We start from the raw sequence: 26,961 nt of genomic DNA, 5'->3' as shown, positions 1-26,961 counted from the left end.
AAAATATTTTCAAACCACATACATATCTGACAAAGTTTTAGCATCTAGAGTATATAAAGAGATCTCAAGCTTTAAGAGTAAAAAAAATCTAATTAGAAAATGTGCAAGAAATGTCTCACTGAGAAGATTATAAGGATGAAATATAAGCCTCCCAAATAGTTAGCATATTAACTATTAGAGAAATGAAAATTAAAATTTCGGTGAGATATTACTATGTATCTGCCATTATAACTAAAAATTACATATATATTGACAGCATCAAATGTCAATGTGACAAAATTGGATCACTCATACTTCACTTTAATGCATTTTAAATAATACAACTGTCCTTGAAAAACTCATCAACTTTGAAAAAAATATTAAGTATATAGTATGTGACCTAGAAATTGTTCTCTGGGGAATTTTTTTAGATAAATGAAAACTTACATTCACAGAAAAATATGAACATAAAGGTTTATGTGTTGTTGTTGTGGTCCGGTGTCGGGCTGCACCACGGAGAAGAGAGAGGAAGTCCAGAACAAGTGGGGTACACAAATCTTTATTATAGGATGGGGGGTGGCTCAGGCGACGTGGAGTCAGCTGACAATGGCCGTCCCCACTACCTGACCACTGGGTGAGAGAAGGGAGAGAGATCTGAGAGAGAGTTGAAGGAACCGAGAGAGAGGGGGGGGAGCCGAGGGCCCAGAGAGAACGAGGTGGGTGGGTGAGGGGGCTTTTATTGGGCGACAACCAGGGGTGATGTGTGGGGCCAGGATTGGTTGAAGGGGGCACTGCTAGGATTTTGCGGGGCGTGGTAAACCTGGGGGCGGAGACTGCATCAGAATAATTCCTCAGCGTCATCTCCTCCTTTCCCTTTATATCTAAATGGACACAGTAAAGAAAAATGGAATGGAGCAGGCTTAAATGTTATTAAAGAGTGCCGTGCTCAGGTGGGAAGATGTAGGACTTTCTGTGGAGGAGGGAAGGCTTAAATGGCTGCCAACCTTGTGAGATTTATGTGTCCTCCTGTTCTCAACCCCTCTTTAGAGAGAGAGACTTACCTGGAGGGACTCATCTCATAGGTTTAAGCGCAGCCTGCTCAACCATCTCTTCACAATATCTCTACATCTTTTCTATCTTTCTATCTAGTAATAGCATAAGATGGTTCAAAGTCTGTAAAAGACTATCATGGAGCAGAAACCTTTTGGGCATAAACCTAAATGATATAACAAAACAGGAAGGGACAAGTAGGGGAGTAGTAAAAACCAGTGTGAAGTGAAGGGAAGGATTGGTGTGTAAAGGAACGTTCCCTGCTTGGTGGGGGAAGGGGCAAGGGTACATAATGAGGGGGAGGCAGGAGGGCATGACCCACCAAACAGAGGGGCTATTTGGCATTGTATAGTCCTCAAGGCAACAGTCTGTAAAGTCTATGAATTACTCAGGATCAGTCTATAAAAAACCAGCAGTTTGAAGGGAAATAAGCTGCTTTAAAATTGTGTAAAATGTCTATAGGGTATGCCAGAAAGTCCGATACAAGTATCAGTCCAAAGTAGATGGCTAGGGGAAGAATTGGCAGGGGATGAGACGCTGCATGAGGGAGGTCAGCTGCTGGAATTCTGCTTTTCTGTAGATAGCCAGCTGGAACAGCCAACACATGACAGGCAAATGAGAAGCAGGAACGACAAGCAGGCATTAAGAAAGTTCTGTCCTTGGAGTCTGTGTATCGGGTTCTTCAGATCGTGTTAAGTGACATCTAGGGTTTCAGGAGGTGTGCCACTGTAGTCGTGCCATCTAGTGGGTGACGTCTGGGTGTGCGGGGGTTCAGATGGTTTTTCCAGGATTCCTGTGGAAAAAACACAAACAATCTGCTTCTCGTGTTTAATTTGAACTTGTAACAAGTTATAGGTTTGTTATAGTTGATACCTCGATGATTATAATTGGTTTAAATCTCTTTATGATTTTATTTAAAGGTCTTCTAATGTGACCTCCCGTAGAAGTCTCTACCACAGGATCTTATGACCAATTTTAGCTAAAATATATATTTTAAACAGACTCAAATTGCTTAGAGAGTTAACGCATATTCGTGACAATGATTTTAACATTTACAGTGCCAGATTGATGCCAGATCTGTTGTGGATTAATTTCCACAAGATAGTTTACAGGGCACCTTTGGGGGCCCTCCAACGGTGTCCTGTATATAAAATTTATATATTTTTGTTTTGGGAATGTATAGTCACGTTAAACATTTAGACTTTTACCTTAAATAGTTACCTTAGCAAATTAAATTTTACCTTGTCTGGTAATAATGTAGGGTTACACTTTTGAGTGTTACCAAACTTGAGACATACCCATAAACATTTAGTTATAACACACTGGAGGAAAAAGAACTTTTGTTATAAAAACATATCATTTTTTAAAACAAATTTATATCTGTCATTAGTCACACAGTTTAAGACTAAACACATATATACCAAAAACTATATATAAAAATCAAAAGAGGGAGAAAAGCAAAAATTTTGGAATGTTTCTGGATGTCTCCAGAAACTTTAGCTGCGTCCAGCATTTTTATATAAAGCCAGTTACCTTTTAGAGTACTCCGAGCAGATGGGTCATGCAAAAAAAAAAAAATTTGTCATTCAACACACTCACTCACAAAACACAACTGGCCAGTTATAACATAAGACATTCAGGGAAAGGGTAGGAGAGAGGTCTCTGTGAGTCAGATTTTGTACGTACTTCCATGTCGTATTACGGGTCCTGGGATGTATCCTGCATCTGGTCCTCTTGTAGTATTTCTTGTTCTTCAGGGATAACAGCGCCATCCTGCGGGTATTGTTGGACATGGTGGGCAGGAACCCAGACAGGTTTAGAGAAATTTTGAGGGAAAACGCATGACCCTTCCCATGGTCAATAGTGGGTCAGGCCCTTTCCAAATTTTATCGAGTGGGTCTTTCCATATGACTTTAATAGATGGGAGGGTAGATGGTGTTTGCCAATGAAGAATGATAGGAGGTAGGTCCGAGTTATTGTAAATATTAAAGAGATTTAACATAGTTAAGGCTTTTGCTAGATGGATATTTGGGGGGTACATTCCCGCTTTAATTTTATTTAACTAAGCCTTAAGGGTTTGATGGGCCCTCTCGACAATGCCTTGTCCCTGTGGATTATAGGGAATGTCTGTGGTATGAGTAATGTTCCAGAGGAAACAAAAATCTTTAAATTGTTTGCTGGTAAACACCGGTCCATGGTCAGTTTTCAGTTGAAGAGGTAAGCCCATCACAGCAAAACAGGAGAGCATATGGCTTTTAAGCTTTTTATAGCTTTCTTCTGTCTGAGCTGTAGCCCACATAAATTTAGAAAAGGTATCAATTGAGACAAACACATATTTTTGTTTGCCAAAGTTTGGTATGTGGGTGACATCAATTTGCCAAATAGCATTAGCTTTTAAACCTCGGGGGTTAACCCCAAGGGTCTGGATAGCAGGTGTCTTCATGAGACTTGCACAAGAAGAGCATGTAGCGAGGATATGTTTTAACTGTGGTACAGGAACATCAGGAAATCGAGCTCAAAGGCCTTTAAGATTAACATGGGTTAGAGAATGAAAATTAGCAGGATCAGAGACAGAGACTGGGAAAGTTCCTGTGGAGGCAAGGCAGTCAACTGCAGCATTCCCTTCGGACAGAGAACCAGGAAGAGGGCTGTGGGAACGAAGGTGTTGAATATACAGTGGTTGGGTTCGAGAACAGAGCATAGAGGCAATTTGAATCAAGAGAGGGGAAAGTGGTTTGTCATCAATTTTCACATAAGAATGAGCAAGCCATGAGAGTAAGTTAACAGTGTACACACTGTCAGAAAAAAGGTTGAAGGATTCTGGTACAGCTTTTAATGCAAGGAAAACAGCATAAAATTCTTTGTACTGAGGGGAATTCTCAGGAAGCTCAGTAAAAAGAGGTTTAGGAGATTGTTTGTCTGGGTAATATATAAGGGCAGCAGCTCCCTTTTTTCCACCATCAGTAAAGATTATAGGAGCAGAGGGAATGGGATCCCGAGAGAAAAGTTTAGGTGCTAGTAGAGGCAGAAGAGGTAAAGAAGCTATCAATTTATTAGAAGGAAAATGGTTATCTATTTGTCCTGAAAACCCCACGAAGCTTATGGCAAAGCGGGAATGATGGCGTATAAGCCACTCTGTATCTGTGAGAGAAAAGGGCAGAATAATTAAATCCGGTTCTTTCCCTAAGACCTGCACAGACCTATTTCTCCCTTGGCAAACCATGAATGCTAACACATCTATCTTAGTGAGGAGTCTTGGAGCTCCTCCTACTGGCATGTGAAGCCACTCGAGAACCCCATGGTCTTGCCACAATGCCTCTACTACTGTGGGGGTGGAGTTGAAGATTAGAAGGTTTACCGGAGAGGAGGGGGAGAATCGAACAAGGTGCATGTCCTGGAGGGCCTGGTTAACCCTTTCCAGTGCCAAGGAGGCCTCGGGAGTTAACTTACATTTTGAGGAGGGCTGTTTGTTTCCTTTCAACAGGTCAAACAGTGGTTGGAGGCAGCTTGTAGGTAGATAGAGATACTGCCTAAGCCAATTTAAATTTCCTAGAAAACTTTGTAAAGAAGCAAGAGTAAGGTTAGAAGGAAAGGTGACATTAGGTTTTAAGGGACGAATTTGCATTAGAGAAATCTCTGAACCTAAGAAAGAAATTGGAGGAATTAGCTGTGTCTTCTCAGGAGCTACATTAAGGCCGCTTTTCTTTAATGCAGGAATGAGAAAATCACATAAGGCATAGAGATCTGTATCTGATTCAAATCTATCAGCAGGGCTGGCATTATTAATAGAAGGAACAGAGAAGGCAAAACATTTACAATCTTGCAGATGCAAGGGAATAGAGAAAAAACAATCTTGTATATCAATAGCTATGATTGGAATTCCTGTGGGAATTGCAGAAGCAAGAGGCAAACCCCTTTGAGGGGAGCCCCAGACCTGCATGGTTTTATTTACTGCATGGAGATCTTGAAGGAGGCGCCATTTTCCCGAGCACTTTTTAATCACAAAGACAGGAGTATTCCATGGGCTTCGAGAATGATGAATGTGTCCCAAGGATAACTTCTCTCAGACGAGCTCTTTTAAAATTTCTAGTTTATCCCTAGGTAAAGGCCACTGTTCCAGCCAGACAGGCTCATTAGAAAGCCAGCTTAAGTGGGGTGTTTGGCTATGAACAGTGGCATTTAGTATTGGGGGTGCTGATTAGATCTGGTCTCACGGGAGCGAGTGTTATGCTCTGCAGAGGCACCTGTGGATATCCTAACAACAAGACATTCCAGAATATCCCTGCCCAGTAGGTTGGTGTTAATATCAGCTACCAAAGGGTGGAAGTGTCCGGTAAAACCTTCCAGGTCTTCCCACATGAGCGAGTCTCATGTGCGAAATGATTGGGTGACCCCTCCTACTCCATGTATACTGGGTCCAGGGATAAGTTCCCAATCTTGGGGAACCTCTTCTTGCCTTAAAATCGTCTTTGCTGCCCCCACGTCAATCAAAAATTTAAAAGGAATATTGCCAATCTTTACTGTCATAGAAGGGTGACCGCGTTCTAAAACAGGAGTGGTCCACAAAATCTCAGGCCCCGAATTTGCACCATGCAGGGGCGTGCCGTCTTTGTGAAAATTTGACCAACAATCTCTCTTCCAGTGAAACCCCTTACAGCATCTAGGATACACCGTGCGTGGCTTCTGGCTCCCTAACTGAAAGTGGGGTTGCTCTGACTGGAGGCGTGGTTGCGGCTTATCAGCACATTGGTTACACCAATGTCCTTGGCGACCGCACTGAAAGCAGGCCCCGTTTTGATTACGTGGGGTAACTGCATAAACCTGTGTCATAGCAGATGCCCCATAACTGCCTGATGTAAGTTCCTGTGTCACTAAAATCCAATTGTCTGGGTGTAGGTGTTTAAGATTAAGGCATGCCTGACGGAATTGTGGTATCATGCCTTCCCAGACAATAGAGCGCAGGAGTAGTGAGCGGACATCAGGATTATAAACCTTTCTCTCTAAGCTTGTCTTCACCCTTGAGATGAAGCTCACTAATGATTCATCAGTGCCTTGGTGAAGAGAGTTAATGGGAACTGACGAATCTACATAGGGTGGGGTCACCCTTTCCCATGCTTGTGTTACGCAGATGCGTACCTATTCAAAATAACCAGTTGGAAACCTGGCTTCTGCCTGCTGAGCTCCAGATTCATAAGCTCCTGCTCCAAACAAAGCATCAAAATTCCATTCTACCTGTTTGTTACTATTTTCCTGCGATTGTCTAGAGCATTCATCGTGGAAGCATGCTGTCCACTGTAGGTAGAGGGCGTCTGGGAGTGCAGCACAAGCCAGATCTTTCCAGTCCTGGGGGTTGTTAAGGTGCTGGTAAAAACTCCTTAAAATGGACTTGGTCCATAGAGCGTGGATCTTGTCCTCTCTGACCACTTGTCTGAGTTGTCCGAGCTCTTTAGAGGTGTATGGCTGCCACGGCTGAGGGTTTTGTTTAGAGGGGGCCACGTTTACCAGGAAGGTGTGGATTTGGTTTGATGGCACAGGAGAGGGAGATACAGAAGTGGAAGGTTCCTTGGAAACTGCTGTAGTGGCCTCAGGGGAAACTGAACACGTGTCTACAGGGACGGAGCTCTTGGGGCGGACTGCACATAGTTTAAGGTCCTTAAATGCTGAAAAAATATCCTTTAACTCTCGTATCTCAGCCACTAGGTCTCTCAATGATGACGTATCAGCAGGGGGCAGGGTCAGAGAGCCGGAAGCCTCAGGAGAAGCTGAACCCGGGTGGCAGGGTCAGAAGAGGAGCTTCCGAACATGTGTATGTGTCTGTGGGAACAGAATTTTTGGGTCTAGCCGCTGATCACTTAGGGCGTCTAAGTCTTAAGCACATGTGCTTTAACTCATGTATCTCCACCTCCAGGTCATGTGTCCTCAAGGCAGACCATGTTGTACATATCTTGTAAGTCGTGATTATAGCTATGAGAATCCACGGTGTAGCAAAAATTAAACCATCTCTGAGAGCATGACTCTGTCCCAGGAGAGAAGGAGATAATGACTGGGACACTTCCTCATAAAACGAAAAATTTCCCATGGTGGAGGGAAACGCAGGACCACAGAGGTGGGCGGATGCCACTTACCTGTGTCTGGGCGGCTTTCAGGGACCTCAGGCCGGGCTACCCAGCGGTAGAACACGGTGCAGAACATGATGGGCGCCAGATGTTGTTGTTGTGGTCCAGTGTCGGGCTGCACCGCGGAGAAGAGAAAGGAAGTCCAGAACAAGTGGGGTACACAAATCTTTATTATAGGATGGGGGGGTGGCTCAGACCACGTGGAGTTAGACAACAATGGCTGTCCCCACTACCTGACCACGGGACGAGAGAAGGGAGAGAGATCTGAGAGAGAGCCAAAGGAACCGAGAGAGAGAGCCGAGGGCCCAGAGAGAGCGAGGGGGGGGTGAGGGGGCTTTTATTGGGCAACAACCAGGGGTGACGTGTGGAGCCAGGATTGGTTGAAGGGGGCACTGCTAGGATTTCTCAGGGCATGGTAAAACCTGGGGGCGGAGACAGCATCAGAATAACTCCTCAGCGTCACTTATGTAGTACTTTTATTTATAGTATCCCTCCTGTCCCTAAAGGAAACTGCAACAAATGTCATGTCCTTCAACAGGAATAAACAGGCTGTACGTGTTCATGTCATGGAGGACTATTTCATTATGATAAGAACTAAATGCTGCTATGAGTAACAATATGGAAGAACAGGGGAATTATACTGTGTGCTCCCCAAGAAAAAATAAGAAAAATCAGTTTTCAAAGATTTGTGTGCTATATTTTATATATGTACCTTCTTTGCAATGGTAAGATTTTTTTATCAATGGTTACTAGTCATTAAGAAAGAAAGTCAGTTGGGAGTCAGAAGGTAGCCAAGGTTAAGTGCACATGGCTCAAAGCACAAGGACCAGTGTAAAGATGCCTGTTTGAGCCCCAGGCTCCCCACCTGCAGGGGAGTCACTTCACATGTGGTGAAGCATGTCTGCAGGTGTCTATCTTTCTCTCCCCCTTTCCGTCTTTCCCTCCTCTCCTCATTTCTCTCTGTCCTATCTAACAACGACATCAATAACAACAATAATAATAACTACAACAAAGGCAACAAAACAGAAAACAGATAAATATTTAAAAAAACAAAAAAGAAAAAAGGAAGTCAGCTAGGTAGCTTGAGAAAAGTAACAGGAGTATTCATGGAGATTCTGTATCTTGATAATCAATATATAGATCCTGGTTGAGATATTTTCACTATTGTTTTCCAAAATATTACCACCACTGGGGAGACTGGTCAAAGGAAACATGGGTCAAGTCTGTCTTATAAAGTATTGACTACAGTTGCTTGTGGAACTATAATTATCTCAATGTTAAAATAAAAATAAAACAAACAAACAAAAAGTCTGCTGGTTTCTCAAAATACTAAAGTTTTTCTACTAAATGATCCAATAATTCCATTGTTGGGTATCTGTCCAGATGACATAAAAACACTAACCCAAAATACAAAGACACATACACACACACACACAGAAAGAGAGAGAGAGACACACACACACACACCTCTGTTTACTGCAGATCTGTTTACAATAACTAAGTTATGAAAACAGCTCAACACCCCATCAGCAGATGAGTAGATAAATATGTGGTATAGATATACAATAAAATACTATTCAGTTGTCAGGAAAGGAACTGGAGGTTCATACTAATTGAAATAAATTAGGTTATTTTCAGCCTATTACCTCAATTAAGCACCTTCTACCTGTTAGAAAGCTATTGACCAAGCCCAACCGCAAACCAAGACAGACATGGACAGAGTAACGATGTTCAAAAAAGATTTATTCACACAAGCACACAGAGTCTCACACAGACAAGGGAACTCAGTGCTGAGGATTCACTAGCTGGGACCGCTCCCTGGGCTAAGACCTCCAATCGACTCTGAGATACTCTATTTATACTCTCAAGAAAAGACTAACTACATTCAAGAATATGTCCAAGGTCACCAGACCTGTGAATGGTGGCACCCAGGCAAGAGTTCTGATCTTCCCCTCTATACACCCTTTTGTTTCGGTAACATCTCTTCCCTCTAAAAACCACTCCCTGACCAATATCTGTCAATTCCAATATACCACAGTCACTCACATTGCAAAGTTCCCATTTCTTCATTCAAATTATACTGTTTATTTTTCCATGTTTTCTGTGTCACTAGTTCTTGTATGACAGATCTCTATATTCCTTCTTTCTCCTAATTCTCAACTCCTAAGAAATATCCATAACAGCAACTATTAAGCACATATGCTTAATATGTGTTTCTTTCACCTCACCCCCACTGACAAAGTGTTTATTATTATTTCATTCTGTTAGTTGTTTCTTCCTACCTAACTAAGTAAATTGGTTAAGCATATATTAAGCATATTGAAAGCTCAAGTAATCAGTGGAGTCTCCTCTGTGAATATAAGTTATGTTGCTTAAAATGTATTTATTGCCTTAGATTTACTGAGGGTCAGAGATTCAAGAATGACTTAACAGATGACTGTAGTCCCTGAGAACTTGCAGCCATGTTAGTAGCAGGAGTACAGGCATCTGGACTGGTTTGGGTAAGGCTGGGGCTTTGCTTCTAAGCTTATTTGTGTGCAGTAGGCAGGCCTCTGTTTCACTGAGCTGTTCATCAGAGGTTTCAGTTCCCTGCAACCTAGGGTTCTCCATAGGGTACCTTGATTTAGCTAACTCAAGCTATATGAGAAACCTGTCTTTTATCGCCTCATCTTGGAAGCAGCATAATCTCACTTCTACCATACTATGTACTGTTGGTCCAACCTTGTATCAATCCTTAGGACCAGCCTAGTGAAGGGTGAAAACAGTGTAGACATCAAGAAGCAGGGACTTCTGGGGACCACCTTCGATCCTAGAATCCATGCTGTTCACCTCTCACAGTAACATAGTAACAAGGGTGGGTGAGGATCAGACCTAATCAAAGTTTCCAAAGCTTATGATGTAGTAAAAAAATTCCATATTATACCTCAAAAATAACCAAAGAATGAGACTTGGGGCCACATGGAGGACAAGGAGTTGTTTTTTTTGTTCATTTGTTTATTTGTTTGTTTGTTTTTTACATTAACGGGTTACAGACCTGCACAAACTTGTACCAAAGTACCCAGCTTTTTATCAGTTTCAAACTGGATGCAGCACAAGCTGATTAGTTACAGAGTCGATTAAGGTGTTGGCAGTAAAGGTGAGAGCTACAATCAGAGCCAGCCACTGGGGTACTGGAATGCGGATGTGGGGGTCCACCAGCATCCTATGGATTTTTTATTTCAATAAGTGGCAGAGACAAGATGATGAGCAGTGAAAATTGTGATAAGGCACTGAGAATCACAAATTGTGGCAATGCTAGATGCAGTCTGCCCTCACCCGCCTTCAAGAAGAAATGATCATCTGGAGGTAACTGGTAAACTCACTTCCATAAACTATCTGTCTCATGTTCATAGGTCTGATTCTAGTTCTCCCTTTAGTTTGTTGTTATGTTAATAAAATGGGAGGAAAAGGAAACAGGGCATGGGCTACAGAGGTCCTCTAAGTTCTTCTAGTTGAGTTCTAGACCGGCATCTACATGGAAGTATTGGAGGGGGTCAGAGGTAGTCAAGTATGGGAATGGGGTCACAAGTTCAGGTGTATGATTTCTAAATTCTTTATTTAGATGTGCCAAATAAAAGTTTAGAAGAAAAGGGAGATAGACTTTCCCCAGTGTTGTTGGGCTCAAAAATCCCAGGCTCAAGAAACTCAAGGTCAGTGACCAATGCCCAAGATCCCTCCTAATTCAAAATCTGCTCTGTTATAGCCCTGTTTAGGGTCACAATATATCTCACTTTTCATTGGCCCGATGTACTAAACTACTCCCCCTTCATATAGTGCAAAAGGAAAAAGGGGAACCCTGCACCAATTGAAACTCCACTTTATATGTGCAAATTGAGTGAGAACAAACTAAATGCTAAAAGTGTGCAGTATGCATTCAAGTTCTGTGTGTACAGACTGAGAAAAAAAGCTGTGGGTGTCAGTGGTGGTGCAGCGAGTTAAGCGCACATAGCGTGAAGCACAAGGATGGGCCTAAGGATCCCAAGGGTGCCCATTTGAGTACCTCACTCTCCACATGCAGGGTGGTCACTTCACAGGTGGTGAAGCAGGTCTGCAAGCGTCCGTCTTTCTCTCACCTTCTCTGTCTCTCCTCCTCTCTCGATTTCTCTCTGTCCTATTGAACATCAACAACAACAATGGCAACAATAATAATAACAACAAGGGCAACAAAATGGGAAAAATGGCCACCAAGAGCAGTGGATTCATAGTGTAGGCACTGAGCCCCCAGCAATAACCCAGGAGGCAAAAAAAAAAAAAAAGTGTAGTCCCCAGGACCCTCTGTGTCCTGAATGTTCCCTCAACAGAAGAATCACAAGAGAGACAGCCATGTTTCAGGGAGAGAATGTTGACAGGGAGGGAGCAGCTAACTGGGGTCATTCCCCAGTTCCCTCTCATAAGAGTCTAGACTCACTTGTTCTACAAGGAAGAGTCACGAAGAAAGTCAGTCATGGGAGTTGGGTGGTAGCGCAGCGGGTTAAGCGCACATGGCATAAAGCGCAAGAACCAGAATAAGGATCCTGGTTTGAGCCCCTGGCTCCCCACCTGCAGGGGAGTCCCTTCACAGGTGGTGAAGCAGGTTTGCAGGTGTCTAACTTTCTCTCACCCTCTTTGTCTTCCCCATTTCTCTCTGTCCTATCTAACAACAAGGACATCAATAACACCAACAATAACCACAACAACAATAAAATAAACAAGGGCAACAAAAAGGGGAAAAAAGAAAGTCATTTTTCAGGGGGAAGATGAGCATTTATTGGGAGAAAGTAAGGACAGAAAAGTAGAAGAAATACAAGCATGTAGGCATGTAGATGAGAGAGAGATGGGGGGAGACCACTACCCCCCTCCCCCAACCTCCTGATCTTTGAAGCTTTAGAGAACCCTTTAGAGGAAGGGAAGGACCTTCAGGGGATGTACTTAAAGCTTTTGTTCTTCAGATCCTCACATATACCTCCATCTGCATTTTATGGCCTTTTGCAGCCAGGTAGGTAGGAAGTGTTGAGGCAGGATATGCAGACACACTATCACTTCTGGGCCCTGCCTCTGGTTCCTTCTCCCAGCTTCCTAAAAGTCACAGAGGGAGAGTGCTGCTTTTCTTAACCTACCCTCCAACAAGAGGAAAATCCATGTAGAGGCAAGAGAGAGAGAGAGAGAGTACTAAGAGGGGTCCAAATTTCCAGGTCTTCTAAATTTCATATTGTGTTCTGGGGATGCAGAGGACCTTGGGAGATCTACTTCAGCCATTGTTTCCAGGTGCTCATATCTGCATTCATATGTCTTTTATGGCCTTAGCAGTGAGGTAGAATAGGAGAATTGTGGTGCAAGATGCAGACATATTGGCTAGTCTGGCCCCTTTTCCTGTCTACCTACTGGGTGAAGGGGGACAGGCTGCTAATGCTCTTCCACCAGAGGAATTTTTCCCTAAGAAGAACCCTAGCAACCTTGTTTTCACTATAAATTTAAAGTATACCAAGATAGGACTAGGGAGTTCCATATTTCCCACTCATTCTCTGAGTAATTTGGAGTGGTAGAGGACTTCCTATTCTGCACATCAGCAATGAAGTAAAGAAGTTGATCAACTCTAAATTCATCTTTGATTCAGTTCCCTAAAACTAACAGTCAACTCTCACAGTTGATTAAGAACTCCAGAGGCAGAAAGCCTGAGAAGTTCATCCCCTACCCCTCTCCTCAATTTCCTCCTCAGCAAAATGGGAGTAATGCAAAACACAAATATTTTTTCATGGCTGCTGCTGTACTATGTTACCATAGGCTAGTGGCAAAAAGCAGGACAAATTGTTTCTCTCACAGTTCTAGAGACCCAAAGACTACAATCAAAGTCTATAATCTGAAGCCTGTTTTAGGTGCTGGGTGGTGGCATACCTCATTGAGCATACATATGGAATGACTGGGGTTTGAAGTCCTGGTCCCCACCCACAGGGGGAAAGTTTTGCAAGTGGTGAAGCAATGCTGTAGGTATCTCTCTGTCTCTCTCCCTCTCTATCTCCCACATGATTTCTGACTGTTTCTATTCTATAAATAAAGACTAATTATTTTTTATCTTAAAAAGTCTGTCCCCGGTTTGAGCCCCCAGCTCCCCACCTGCAGGGGAATCGCTTCACAGGTGGTGAAGCTGGTTTGCAGGTGTCTATCTTTCTTTCCCCCTCCCTGTCTTCCCCTCCTCTCTCCATTTCTCTCTGTACTATCCAACAACAACAACATCAATAACAATAATAACTACAACAAGGGCAACAAAAGGGAATAAATAAATAATTTTTTTAAAAGTCAAAATAAAAAGTTATATTTTTAAAAGTGTGTCATCTGGGTTTTGTATTGTTTTTCACCTGCAGAGACTCTTCTTTCTTGTCTTTTCACTTTCTGGAGACTGTAGCACTTGTTGCTTTAGGATAAAAGTACTCTAATTTGTTGACTGTCTCCATATAGTCTTTTCATTTTGTTTGGTTTTTATTAGTTATTTAATAATGGTTTATGAGATCATCATATTATAGGGTTTAGTTGCACACTGTACCCATCATCTCAGTTCTTTGTCTTATTATGCCCGTACCCAGGGTAATCATCATAGTTTCCACAGTCTTAGATACTCTTTGGCTATTTTTTCATGTGTGTGTGTGTGTGTGTGTGTGTGTGTGTGTGTGTGTGTGTGTGTGTGTGTATTCATGTATATGTTTCCATTCTTTATATTTCTGTGTCTTTACTGTATGAACAGCCATAATGGAGTACAGATATACCTGAATAATTCAGGGTGATTTCATTTCAAAAACTTTTTAAAACAAAGATTTGCTTATTTACTTGTTGAGGAGAGAGGGGGGAGGAAAGAGGGAGGACATTGGGGATAAACTTGAGACCTCACACTTGCAAGTTCAGTGCTCTCCTACTGTGCCACCTCCTTGACCACTAAAGAGTTGTTTATTTGTTTTACCTCCAGGGTCATTGCTGAGCTCAGTGCCTGCACTAGGAATCCACTGCTCCTGTCCCCTTTTGTTGCCCTTATTGTTTATTGGTGTTATTATTGTTGTTGTTGTTGTTATTGCTTTTATTGTTGTTGGATAGGATAGAGAGGAATCCAGAGAGGAAGGGAAGACAGAGAGGGGGAGAGAAAGATAGACACTTGCAGACCTGCTTCACTGCTTGTGAAGTGACTACCCTGCAGATGGGGAGTAGGGGGCTCAAACCGGGATCCTTATGCCAGTCCTTGTAGTTTGCACCATGTGCTTAACTTGCTGCACTACTGTCCCCTGAAGAGTTCTTATTTGATCATGTCTGTAACATTTTTAGCATTCAGAGCCTGAAGGTTAGGATGGAGATATCTCTTTGGGAGCCATTACCAGATTACCTTGCTACCTGACACATTTGTTTTAAGGATTAACTAAGGAAAAACTGGGAAAGTATTTTAGATTATGACTGGATTATAGAATGATAGGTCACCTTTTTATAGTACAAAAGTTGTAGTAAACCAACAGGGAGGACTGGAGAGAACTGGCAGTAATAGCTTGCCCTAACAATCTCCTGTTAGTTGGTTAGTTTCCAGCTATGCCCCCTGAATCTCTGAAGATAGATAAACACAGACACACCAAATTTTGGTTCCAGCAAATGGCTCACAGATGTCTTCTTGTTGATAGTGAAAGTTCAGAGACAAACAGGAGACTCCTCTGGACCTGTATAAATATGTAAGGCACTTCACTCACATGGAAAATTGATTTTTCTTATTAGGCAGAAAATGTAGCCAGTTTTATAACCTTTCTGCCGCTTGACAAAGGCCATTTATAACCTACTTTCCCCATCACCCTTCCTGGCGCCAGTCTCAAATGTCTCCAAGAACTTGCTCGTGCATTTGTAATTATGAATTCTTGTTAGGCAAAATTTAATTTCCAAGAGGGCTGACCTTTTTTTGGCTATTGTTATTATTGTGGCTTTTTAAAATTAATTTTTGCATGTGTATTTTGTTACTGATGTTGTTCAGGATGACAATGTGGGGAGAGGCTTGGGGATTTGGTCTACAGGGGAAGGACACATCAGGATGGCATTTTAATCAGGGATGTCCAGTGATGGATGAGGAGGACTGGGCTCTGGATGTTAATCTTGGTGGACAGGAAATGATAGCAGGATAGCTGAAATTAAAACCTAGTACCTCACTTTCTCTCCTTGAACACGAGAGTGTTGGAACTGTTTCTCCAATTGCTGGAAATGAGTTCAGCCTCACCAAATGCTAGAAAAGGAAGTTAAATAAATAAGCAGTTGTTTATTTACTCTTCCATTCACTTATTTGCAAGAGCATTCAGATGAAGTCACTTGAGGCTGAAATAATTTGTATTTTTTAAGGCAATCAGAAGACAGTCTAGTTAGTCAGTATCCTCCAGGTAGGAAGAACATACACATACAGGACAGAGAATTTGAAATCACCTGTAGTGAACCTTCACTGTAAGCTTCAGAGAGATTCAATTTGCTAATATATATCCACAGAGGCTATCACTAGGACTCAGTACTTGCACAACTATACCATTCCCAGCCATTATTTCCATGTTTCTTAATTTTTTTGATGGTGAGTAAAAGAAGAGGGAGAGAGAGAGAGAGAGAGAGGAGTGGGGGGAGGGAGAGAGAGAGGACACCTGCAGTATTGCTCCTCTGCTTTTTATAGCATCCTACCCACAGCTGGGGGGTTGGTATTTGAACCTGGATCTTCACACATGGTAATATGTCTACTCTACATTGTTATTCCACCAACCAGCCCCTAATATTACTTTTTAACCAGAGCACTGATGAACTGGGATTGAATTTGGGAACACTGAGCCTAAGGCATAATTTTTATTTTTGGACAACTATTATGCTAGTTCTACTCTCCAAAGTTATTATTTAAGTTGGGTAGTGATAAAGAAATTATACTCTGGTGACTTTAGGAGAATGATGTTTAGGCTAGATGAAAAGCTAACTAACTCTGCAATCTCCTGGTGTACATGGAAATCTCATCTAGGACTCTAGGCAGGAAGACAGAAAGGAAAGGACAAATTCATGACAAAAAGGAAGAGAGCTCACATTAGTGGGCACTAGATTCTGAAATAAATATATACCTCATGATCCAATTCAAGCATTGCAATAAATCCATAGGTTTCATTGCTCTGCCCATTTAATAGTTGAGAATGTTAAGGCACAGAGAGGACAGTTAACTTGCCCCCCAAATGACACAGTGAGCAGCAGCACAGAAGCTGAAAATCAGATTGAAAGGAGCTCTTGAAAAATATATCTAGTTATCTTCCCAAGCAACCTGTATAGCAGCAAGACTATATTGGACAGTAAAAATGTATGTGATCATGTTATATAGCAACTATGTGTGGTGAGCCATAGTGTACTAAGCAAGTTGTTAAAGGTATCTCATTTCATTCTTCCAACTTTATGAAGTGAGAACTGACTCAAGTCCCACTTTACAGGTGAGTACACTGAGGTTAAGAGATGTCAAGGAGCTTCTTCAAAGTCATGTAGCTATTAGCTGATCAAATGAGATTTTTAATTTGTCTCTTCAATGCCTAGTACATACTCCTTTTTCAAAAGGTAAGAAGTGAAAATGTAACAGAACCCATCAGCTCCTTAGTCATAATTTTCCCTTGCTCTCTTTTCCTGCAGTGCCCTGAGGAGCTGAGGCCCATGAAGGATGGTTCCGGCTGCTATGATCACTCCAAGGGCATCGACTGCTCAGATGGTTTCAATGGCGGCTGTGAGCAGCTGTGCCTGCAGCAGACACTGCCTTTACCCTATGACACCACATCCAGTACCATCTTCATGTTCTGCGGGTGAGTCTCTGTCCCTGGGACACAGCCACTACCTTCACTGCAGTGGGGATTGCAAAAGTAAAGGTCAGTAACTGCTGTCCACTCAGGCTGAGCCTGACCTTCTACACATTCACCTAAAATCCTATTTTTTTTAGCCTAGCAGGCAAAAGGCAAGAGCAGATAACCTTCTATTGGGTGTGTGGGAGACTGCTGGAAGAAGCAAAATGAATCATTGGTTAATAATTATAATACATGAAAGCCCATGTTCAGCCTGTATACCAGGGTCAGGAATTTAATTTTTTTTCTGAAATCCACTGTTCCTTCTACTTCTCCCTGGTGTCCCTGGTCAGTGTAGTTTAGAGATAAAAGCAGACACCTTGGTGGTGTCACTAAGAAATCAGCAGGTAATAAAGAGTTTTCGGATCAGAGGTTTAGCTCAGACTTTTAACTCTGCTTCTGCAGGAATTCCAGCATTCCAGTTCATTGTGCCAGAATGGAAAGAGTTTCCCTTCTTCCCGTTGAAGCTCTTTGGCTGATCTAATAATTAAATTGGCTTAAGACAGACCAATTACATGAATATAGGAGCCCCATAGAAATATGAGTCTCAAAGGTAGTCAGATAATTGAAAATTTTATGCCTCCTGAGATAAGAAGAAGGTGGTAGGAATTTGGAAGTTTGAAGAGGAAGACCATTCACAGGAAGACAAAAAGAGAAGATGCTTGGTAGGCAAATGTTACCCCACCCCACATAGATAAGTCTTTCTGAATATATATATATATATATATATATATATATATATATATATATATATATATATATATGTTACATTTAGTGATAGCTATCTTCCTGGTATAGGAAAGTAATTTCATCTAAATTATTTTGATGTTTAAGGCAGAAGTAAGAAGCTTTTCCTGACTCTACCAGGTCTTAGTTGCCATCACTTCAAAGCAATTTACATGCCAACGTGTCACATTTTGAGTGCATGCACTTTGCTCTTCCTCAGGGACTTAGTGTTCCTGTGCCCTAATGCCTTCATAAGTAAATATAATTAACCAAGGCAGAGGGGATCTAAAGGAAGCCATTTCCAGAATTCTCACTCATGCTAAGATGCCAGCTAAGGAAAGGTGCTTTTATTTTATTTTATAGATGTACAAATTATTGATTCATTTAAGGGGCCTGGAAGGTTGCTCACCTGTAAGAGTCCACATAGCACATGGAACCATGCACAAGCTCCCAAGCATCACATCAGAGCACCTGCAGGGAGGAAGTTTCACAAATGATGGAGTGATCTCTCTCTCTCTCTCTTCAGTGTTTGGGACAATAATAGTTCCTGTGCATAGTGATATCATACAGACATAGCCCTGGTGGCCAAAATCAAGATTTCTTTAAAGTTAAAAGATCACAGAGCTCAGGCATAGGTTACACCAGAGATTGGAATTGTATCCTCACCTCCATTAATATTACACTCTATACCTACAGGATTACCTTCCCCACCACTCAACTGTGTTTTAAAATTAGTCTGAAGCCAGAGAGATAGCTCACCTTGGTAGGGTCCCGATTTGCCATTAGCAGGACCAAGTTCATGTGCAGACACCACAAGGAATGTTCTATGTCACAATACCATTCAAGCTCTAAACTGTCTATCCCTCTCCCTGACTGAATTTGGATAGAAAAAGTGGCCCAGGACAGTGAAATTATGCATGCTTGTAACCCCAGCTCTGCAAAATAAATAGAGGTAGTCTGATACAGCAAGTGGGTGCCACTTTGCAACCAACTTGATGGCCTGGGGTAAGCCACTTTTTGGGTCACAATTTCATCACTTGTGAAATGAAATCTCTGGACAAGGATGATGCTTAATATTTCACATAGATAACTGTTTTCCAAGTAGAGGTTTGCAGTGGGAGTTAGCTTTGCTGTGGAGAGCATGTAGGATGGTGTTTTGGCCTCAGCAATTTATCGAGAAAATGGCAGCATTTTTCTTCCATCCATTCCTGTTCTGATGATGTGCTCATATCAGAAAATGTGTATATCTTTTGACATGTTGTGACTGAAAAAATAATCCTATCTCTTGCTAGATCTATGTCAGACATAAAAGTATGCTCAGTGTTCACTAATGTAGACAAGTAGAGTAAGGTATTTAACAACCTTTTTTTTTTTAAGTGGGGGTAGGGTGGAGTATGTGCATGGGTTTGACACAAAATTACTCTTACCAGCATTGTTTTAGTCCATAGAGTTCACTTTTCCTTAGGGACTTATTTCAGGGTCTCCGTCTCTGCCCCAACTATACTTAGGACTGCAGGTGCCTTTCAATCAGGTGTTGGAGCAGCTTGCTGGAGGCCCTAGATATGTATCAGAAAAATAAATAAGAAATAAATTAGTGAATGTAGACCTGAATTTATAGTAGTCTCCTCTCAGCTTAAGTGACTGCAGGGCACTGTTGAGTAAATTATGCATGGGCTTAGAACTGAGCTTGCATACAGAATCAGCTGTGTATTTCTCTTCCTGTGTACTTGGGGGGTGGGAGGGTTGTCCCCTAGTTGCAAATAACAACAGCAGCAACAACAATAATATAGTTTTGAAATAGAAACAATCTCCAGCCTCCACTGAACTACAGAACACTGCACTGGTCAAGGTGAATCAGTTAAGACTTGGGTACTGAGCCAGGATTTACCTTTAACCTAAGTAAGCCTCTCAGGACACCTGACCTCCAGTTTCCTCATTTCTAAGATTTCACTAATTTCTATTTTGCTGTATTAATGACTATTAAGAGTGTGAAGTCTGGGCAGGGCTAGATAGCATTATGGTTGTGCAAAGAGACTCTCATGCCTGAGGCTCCCAAGTACAAGGTTCAGTCCTCACACACCACCATAAGCAGAGCTGAGCAGTGCTCTGGTGAAAGAAAAAAAAAATGAAGTCCTTACTACCTTAAGGTTAAGCAGTGTGCCCAAGGGCATGTAGTAACAAAGTGCAGCACCACTTTCTTGCTGTGTGACCTTGAGCAAGTTGGGTTCTCTGCTTCAATTTTCTCCCATTTGACATTAGAGATACATTATAGTGGCTCTCTAAAGTTGTTATGAGAACTCTAAGTAACAACACAGGCTTGTCCCCCACTACCCTTACAGGTCATTCTGTGGAGATAGTGGCACAGATTATGATTAACAGATTCTTTATTAGGTAAATGAATGTGCAAGATTTATTTACTTACAGGGAAACAAAGTTCCTAGTAAGAGGCATAGAAGAGAGTCATTAAATGTTTCTTACATTTAGTTCCTGAACCTTGATATCTCTAAACACAAATAATCTTAATAGCATAAACAGGGAGTCTAAAGCCTATCTCTTTCTCCATCCCCCAGCTAAAGGAGAAATGGTCTCACAGGACCTCACACCTAAAGAAAACATTCTGAGGCCTGACCCCTACCCTCACGGATAGAATTTATCTCACTCAAACGGACTGAAGGTGAAGTGCAAAGAATAGATTTCCTACCCTCACAGGAAAAGCTTGTCATGCCAGGGCCAGGTGGTGGTACACCTGACTAAGAGCACAAATTACAGTGCACAAGGACCCAAGTTCAAGCCCCTGTCCCCACCTGCAGAGGGAAAGCTTCATGAGTGGTGAAATAGAACTGCAGGTGTCTCTCTGTCTTTCGCCCTGTCTACCTCCTCCTCTCCTCTCAGTTTCTCTCTTTACCCAATAATAAACAAATGAAAATGTAATTTAAAAAAAAAACTTACCTTGCCCCAGTCTGCTTTGGATATATCTGAGAGATTCCCTTGAGACTAGTCTTCACAAGCAACAAGAAATATCCCTGAATGCATCATAAATCCAACTATAGACCACCAGTCTTCCCAGGATGCTGAAAATAGCCCTGAACCAAGATCCTAAATAAGGCCTACCAACTTTTCCCAGGGTGGGGTCTCTTGCTTCCCAGTCTGGGCTCTTAAACTCTCTGGGGGTGGGGGGGGTGGGGGGGTTTCCTCTCTCCCTGGCTACTATATTAAAGCTTTTCTAGACTACTCACCTGACTCTAATGGTCTTACTTTGTTTCTCACATTTCTTCTTATATTTTTTGTATTATTTATTTATTGTATGCTTGTTTCTCACATTTCTAACAGCACCCACAAAACAGACCAGAAGTATAAACCTCCTGGTGGTTATACTACCTTTTAATCCCACTCCCATTGTCTGAGTAGTCAATTTATAGTTTATGCCACTTTGAGATTTGCATAAGTGAAGGTAGTGTCACTTAGGCAAGGTATTTGGCACAGAATTTTTTGGAAAATGTAGTTCAGCAACTAGGCCATCCTCACCTGCTCAATACTAATAAACTCTAACATTACATGCATTGATTGACTAATTTGCTTGACTGTTATCACTGGTGTTTCACCTTACACGGAGATAGCACTGTATTTGTGAAATAATTAAAACAAAAGTTAGTAGCAGCCCTTATCTATCTTGTTCAGTGACCCAAGATATTCAGTCTCTTAGTTTTTCAGGTGTGTATGACTGAGCAAACCAACCTTCCCTACTAGGAAAGTTCTCAGAAGTCATGACTAAGATTGAATGGCTGTGTAGTCAACCCTAGAAATCAATCCAAATGCTGAAGAACAGGTCAAAGAATAAAATGGAGCTCAAGCCCCCTAAAACCAACTACAAGTTTCAACAGGCTTTGAAAACTGCCTGTTAAGAATGCAAATAAGAATCCTCACTTAGAAGTGCAATAAACAAAACAATGAAAGCCATTAGCAGGTACTTGATAAAAAGTTGCTCTAGAGAAGTGGCAGCCATTGAATTAACAAGGAAAACAAGCTCAAACTAAGGGAGACCTCAACTTGATCAAAGCACTGTGACTTTTCTAAGAATTTTCTAGGGAGCCTCTTGCAGTCAGGTGAATACTAGCAGCTAATATTTATTAAGTCCTTCTTACATGTCATCACTGTGCAAAGTGTTTTGTATATATTAATATACGTAATTTTCTTTTTTTTAAATATTTATTTATTTATTCCCTTTTGTTGCCCTTGTTGTTTTATTGTTGTAGTTGTTGTTGATCTCGTTGTTGTTGGATAGGACAGAGAGAAATGGAGAGAGGAAGGGAAGACAAAGAAGGGGAGAGAAAGATAGACACCTGCAGTCTTGTTTCACCGCTTGTGAAGCGATTCCCCTGCAGGTGGGGAGCCGGGGGCTCGAACCAGGATTCTTACACTGGTCCTTGTGCTTAGCGCCACCTGTACTTAACCCGCTGTGCTACCACCCAACTCCCAATATACGTAATTTTCATAACAATTCTACAAAAGGTATTATTATAAGCTCCATTTATTGTCAATAAAGACAGACACAGGATGGCTATCCCAAGGTCACACAACTATTAAGTGGAGATGGGATTAAAATTTAAGCCCCAGGGCTCTGGTCTCATTTCCCTCCACATCTGTGGCTACTTGTAATGAATTGTGAACCTAAGGGACTGGTTTGCCTGATATGACCCTACAGGGTAGATGTGACCTTAAACTGACAAATTTACTTTGACAAAGATGATAACTCACAAGAACTGCTTTAGTATGGAACAATCACTATGCCAACACTGAAGAAAGCAAAAGGATAAAGGTTTATACCTTGTTCCTTTGTCTTGCTCCTTCAAAATAATGAAGAGGAGTTAAGATTTGTTACAAGCTATACATGTTAGGAAGAAATATAGAGAAAGCCAACCATGGTGCTGGAGATTGTGATCCAGGAGATCAGAAGGCCAAGGTGGTCTCAGGCCTCCAAACTGTTTGCCCTAAAACTCACTTTCTGGTTTTTTAGTCATCATCCCCACCCCCACTTTCTTTTACCTATATAAATACCCACTGACATTAAGGAGCTAGAAGCTTGGTTTGAACCCTTCTCCAGGCCTCCATTTGTGTGTTCGAGCTGTGATAAGTGAGGTTTTACCCTACAAACAAAAAGCAACTGTGCAAAACTATGTCATTAGGAAAAGTGCCCATGTTTGGTTTCATTAGCTCTGTGGTCATGGTCAGGTCGCTCAATTCTGGTTTTCTTTTTTTATGTAACACTGATACCTAGTAAAAGCCTGATATACAGTGTTGCCAGCTTTTGTGTAATTATTGATGGGAGAGCTGACAGGGACTGTGAAAATCCTCAAGACTACCAGTTCATTCCAGTGAGAGTACATCACAATACTTGTTGGAAAAAAAAAAAGATAGAATCTGTGATTAGGTATATAATATATAATATTACCTCTCCTTTTATTACAGTTGTGAGGTAAGAATCATTTCTTCTTCTTCTTCTAGCGTTTGCCCTTCTTCCGTAGCCAGTCAACAGCATCAGGTTGAGCCTGATGTAAAGTTTCGAGACCTCCTTTGAATCTGGAGAGGTGGCAGTCGTTGACTATGTGGGTCATTGTCTGTAGCCGCAGGGGCAGTTAGGGTCGTCTCTAGCTCCCCAGCAATGGAACATAGCGGCGGCCTGTTCGATAGCAATTGAGGAGGGCCCAATCATAACGTGCTAGGTCAAAGCCGGGTTGATGCTTGCAGGGGTCTGTGATGAGGTTTTTGTTCTTTACCTCAGCTGACTACCAACTCTGTTTCCAAGAGACTGGAACAGAGAAGTTCAGTGTAGGCATAGGGGACCAGATTGGGTGACGAGACGCCAAGCGTTGGACAGGGTGGGCGAAGATATCCGCATATATTGGCAGGTCTGGTCGAGTGTAGACGTGGGAAATGAACTTAGATGATGCCGCATCCCGACGAATATCTGGCAAGGTAAGAATCATGCAAAGTCACAATATTGTGCAAAGACATTTTAGGGAAAGAGGTTTCCCTGAGGGCCAAAAGAAAAAAAAAAAGATCTGTACATTTATAACTATACTTTGTCACACATGGTTTCTTTGTTAGCTTCCCATTGATCCACTAAGATGCCTAGGTATGGTTACTTTATTAAAAACTCCCTCCACTGTGTGCAAGGTACTTCCTTTGTGCTTTTCAGAAATTATCTTGGGGTCCAGACAGTGGCACACCTGGTTAAGTGTACACAGTACCAACAGCAAAGGACCCGGGTTTGAGTGCCGGCTCCCCACCTGCAGTGGGGAAGCTTCATTAATGGTGAAGCAGGTCTTTAGGTGTCTATTTTTCACTCTCTCTCTCTCTATCTCCCCCCTCTCTCTCAATTTCTCCCTGTCCTAGCTAATAAAATGGGGGTGGGGGATAGAAATGGCCACTGGGAGCTATGGGTTCCGAGCGCCCACATGCAACCCTAGCAATAACACTGGAGGGAAAAAAAAGAGAAAGAAAGAAAGAAAGAAAAGGAGACAAAAGACAAGAAGAGAAAATAAGATAAGAGAAAGGAAAAGAAAAGGAAAGAAAAGGAGAGAAAAGAAAAGAAAAGAAAAGAAAAGAAAAGAAAAGAAAAGAAACTAGCCTACTCCCATTTCCTGGCACTGCTTTTTAAGTCTCCACAACTAGTATGGAGAACATGTGCTTGTTAGCAAGCACAAAATCAAACCACCATCCACTGTAAAGAGGCAAAGATGTTTATTCACGAATTGCAATCCGGGCCGAGTGGTGACTGATGTTAGTCTACCAAGCTCGACCCTGAACAAGGCTCAAACCACACAATTTATAGGAATTCAGACTACACTCAGGGAGGGGGAACACATCACCTTATCAACCTACATCCAATAACAGGCTATAGAAAACGCAAAATCCAATCATTTCAAACTTAGCAAAAGCATGATCCATTCAAAGCAAAGTGCGGGCTGGTTCCAAACATTTCAAAATCACACAACCAATAGAATCTAGCCAGGTAGGGTCACCACATCCCCCCGCCATCAGCTGCCCCTTCCTAGAAAATAATTTCCTAGTGCAAAGGCCCTGATAAGCTCTGCCTGTTTGCAGGGTCTTGGTAAACAACCGGTGGCTTACTGATTCTTGTTTTTTTTGTAATTTTATTTATTTATTTATCTTCCCTTTTGTTGCCCTTGTTGTCTTTTTTTGTTGTTGTTGTTGTAGTTGATGTCGTCGTTGTTGGATAGGACAGAGAGAAATGGAGAGAGGAGGGGAAGACAGAGAGGAGGAGAGAAAGACACCTGCAGATCTGCTTCACCGCCTGTGAAGCGACTCCCCTGCAGGTGGGGAGCCGGGGTTTGAACCGGGATGCTCATGCTGGTCCTTGCGCTTAGCGCCACCTGCGCTTAACCGCTGTGCCACCGCCCAGCTTCCCGGCTTACTGATTCTTGGTAAACAACCGGTGGCTTACTGATTAGGTCCTGTTCTTTAAGGGGGAAAGGGCAAGGAATTTTCCATCTCACACTACAAGCAACTTATACTAAAAGGAACTTGAAAACTTCTGCATAAAAAGGGAACTTCAAGGCTACTGCCTTTTACAGTGCTGGCATACAACAAAGTGTTTATGTTCCAGATGTTCATGGGATGTTCAGAGTTTACAGGTCCCCCTGTCCAAGTGCTGACCCTAACAGAAGGTTAGGCTCAAATCTATCTCCTTAGTCTTGGGAGTGGGGGCTTTTTATACGGTTTGAAGTCAGACATATAATGAGGAAGAGTAAGTTTGGCAATGTCTAAGTGAAGAAACTTTGAACAGGGCTATTAATGGTAGGTAATGAGGAAGTGTTCCTGTTCCCAGTCAACACAGATGTCTCCCTCTAATATGTGATCTGTCTGGCGATTTTCAGTTTTTCTCTGTCTTTAGGTTCCTTGAGGGCTGGGTGCATCCTCAGTTCCTATTGCTATGTTAGGTCAAAATCATCTCTTCTATGCACTCACACTTCAGTTGGTCATCTGAAGGATGAAGTCTTATTTATCTGTGCATATGTTCTGAAAAACAATGTGTGGGAGAGCTATTAGTAGTTAGTAGTTATTACTACTTTTGAAGAACAAATGGTGAAAGTGTTATCAGTTTTTGTATCAGCTATTTTTAGGTACTGTTATCTATAGCTTAGGTTGGGAGCTGTGGTTTTAACATCAGTTGAAACTGTGGTATCATGTAAGGACTGAATGAGATTATTTATGTGCAGGGACTGGAATATTGAAGTATACCATACACGACAGTAATTGTTAAGTCTAGTGCATTTAACCATTTAAGAACTGAATTGTATGCCTTCTTTACTGTGTTATCTCTAGAACCTAGGCTGGTATCTGAAACCTGGTGGGTGCGTAATTTGTAATTCTTCAGTTCATTTAAGTTAGGGAAGTTGTACCTCAGGTAAATTTTATACCTGCATGTCTAGCTTCAAGAGTTTTCATATCCAACAAGCCTTTCTCGTAGGAATTTCAAAGGTAGAAGTTCAATTATTTTGGAGCTAGGTAATAGAAAAATATCTCATTATTTCAAGTGAATTCCATTTCAATATTGGCTCACAATTTATCTTGAGGACATGCATAGAAAAGACCATCCCCCCCGTTGTTGTTATCATTGTCATCCTCTTTCTACTCCTCCTCCTCTTCTTCTTCCTTCTCCTTTTTAATTTCTAACCCAATGTCCTCTTAAACACTGGTTTTTATATAGCTGCCAGAATTGCCCCCCCTACTCAGATCAAGTTCATTTCAAACTAAATGAACTTTCTCTGATAGCCACTCTTTCCCCAAAAGCAGGGTTACCACTTCTCCCTGTTGTCTTTATTTACCTTTCTGATTTTGATTTTTTTGCCACCAAGATTATCAATGTGGTTCCATATTTGCATAATTATGCCATTCCTTTTAAAATAAATGGTGAGAAACAAAGATAGAGAGAGGCAGAGTAAGAGACAGAGACATATGCGGCACTGCTCCACAGTTTATAAACTTTTCCCCTGCAATTGCGGACTAGGAGCCTTGGGCTTGAAGTTAGGTCCTCTTGGGTATTCTGGTTTGTTTTTATTGAATTATTAGATTTTTTTCATGAACAGGGTCTGAGTTTTAGTAATCTCTGTGTCTCCATTATTATTCCCCACTGCTTAGCCCAGGAATTTCTTTCAAACCATAATTGTTAAACCAAAGAATCCATCTAAGATTTGTTGTAC

At 41.8% G+C, this 26,961-nt stretch overlaps 1 protein-coding gene and 1 long non-coding RNA gene across 5 annotated transcripts in view; both read left to right on the top strand.

The window, feature by feature from the left end:
- Window positions 1-26,961, top strand: part of ASTN2 (astrotactin 2) — a 1,286,255-nt gene that overhangs the window by 771,129 nt on the left and 488,165 nt on the right. For all 4 annotated transcript variants that reach the window (XM_060200048.1, XM_007521936.3, XM_060200047.1 and 1 more), the window contains one exon: window positions 16,809-16,975. In XM_060200048.1, the coding sequence (XP_060056031.1) occupies window positions 16,809-16,975 (167 nt within the window). The remainder of the gene's footprint in view (window positions 1-16,808; window positions 16,976-26,961) is intronic.
- LOC132540763 (uncharacterized) lies at window positions 22,952-24,360 on the top strand. The gene is made up of 2 exons (XR_009551907.1): window positions 22,952-23,210; window positions 23,711-24,360. It is a non-coding gene; the product is annotated as an uncharacterized LOC132540763 (long non-coding RNA).

This window comes from Erinaceus europaeus, chromosome 10 (assembly GCF_950295315.1).
Source record: "Erinaceus europaeus chromosome 10, mEriEur2.1, whole genome shotgun sequence".
Lineage (NCBI taxonomy): Eukaryota > Metazoa > Chordata > Mammalia > Eulipotyphla > Erinaceidae > Erinaceus > Erinaceus europaeus.
The sequence above is the reverse complement of the archived record's forward strand: the minus strand, read 5'-3'. Positions and strand labels throughout refer to the sequence as shown.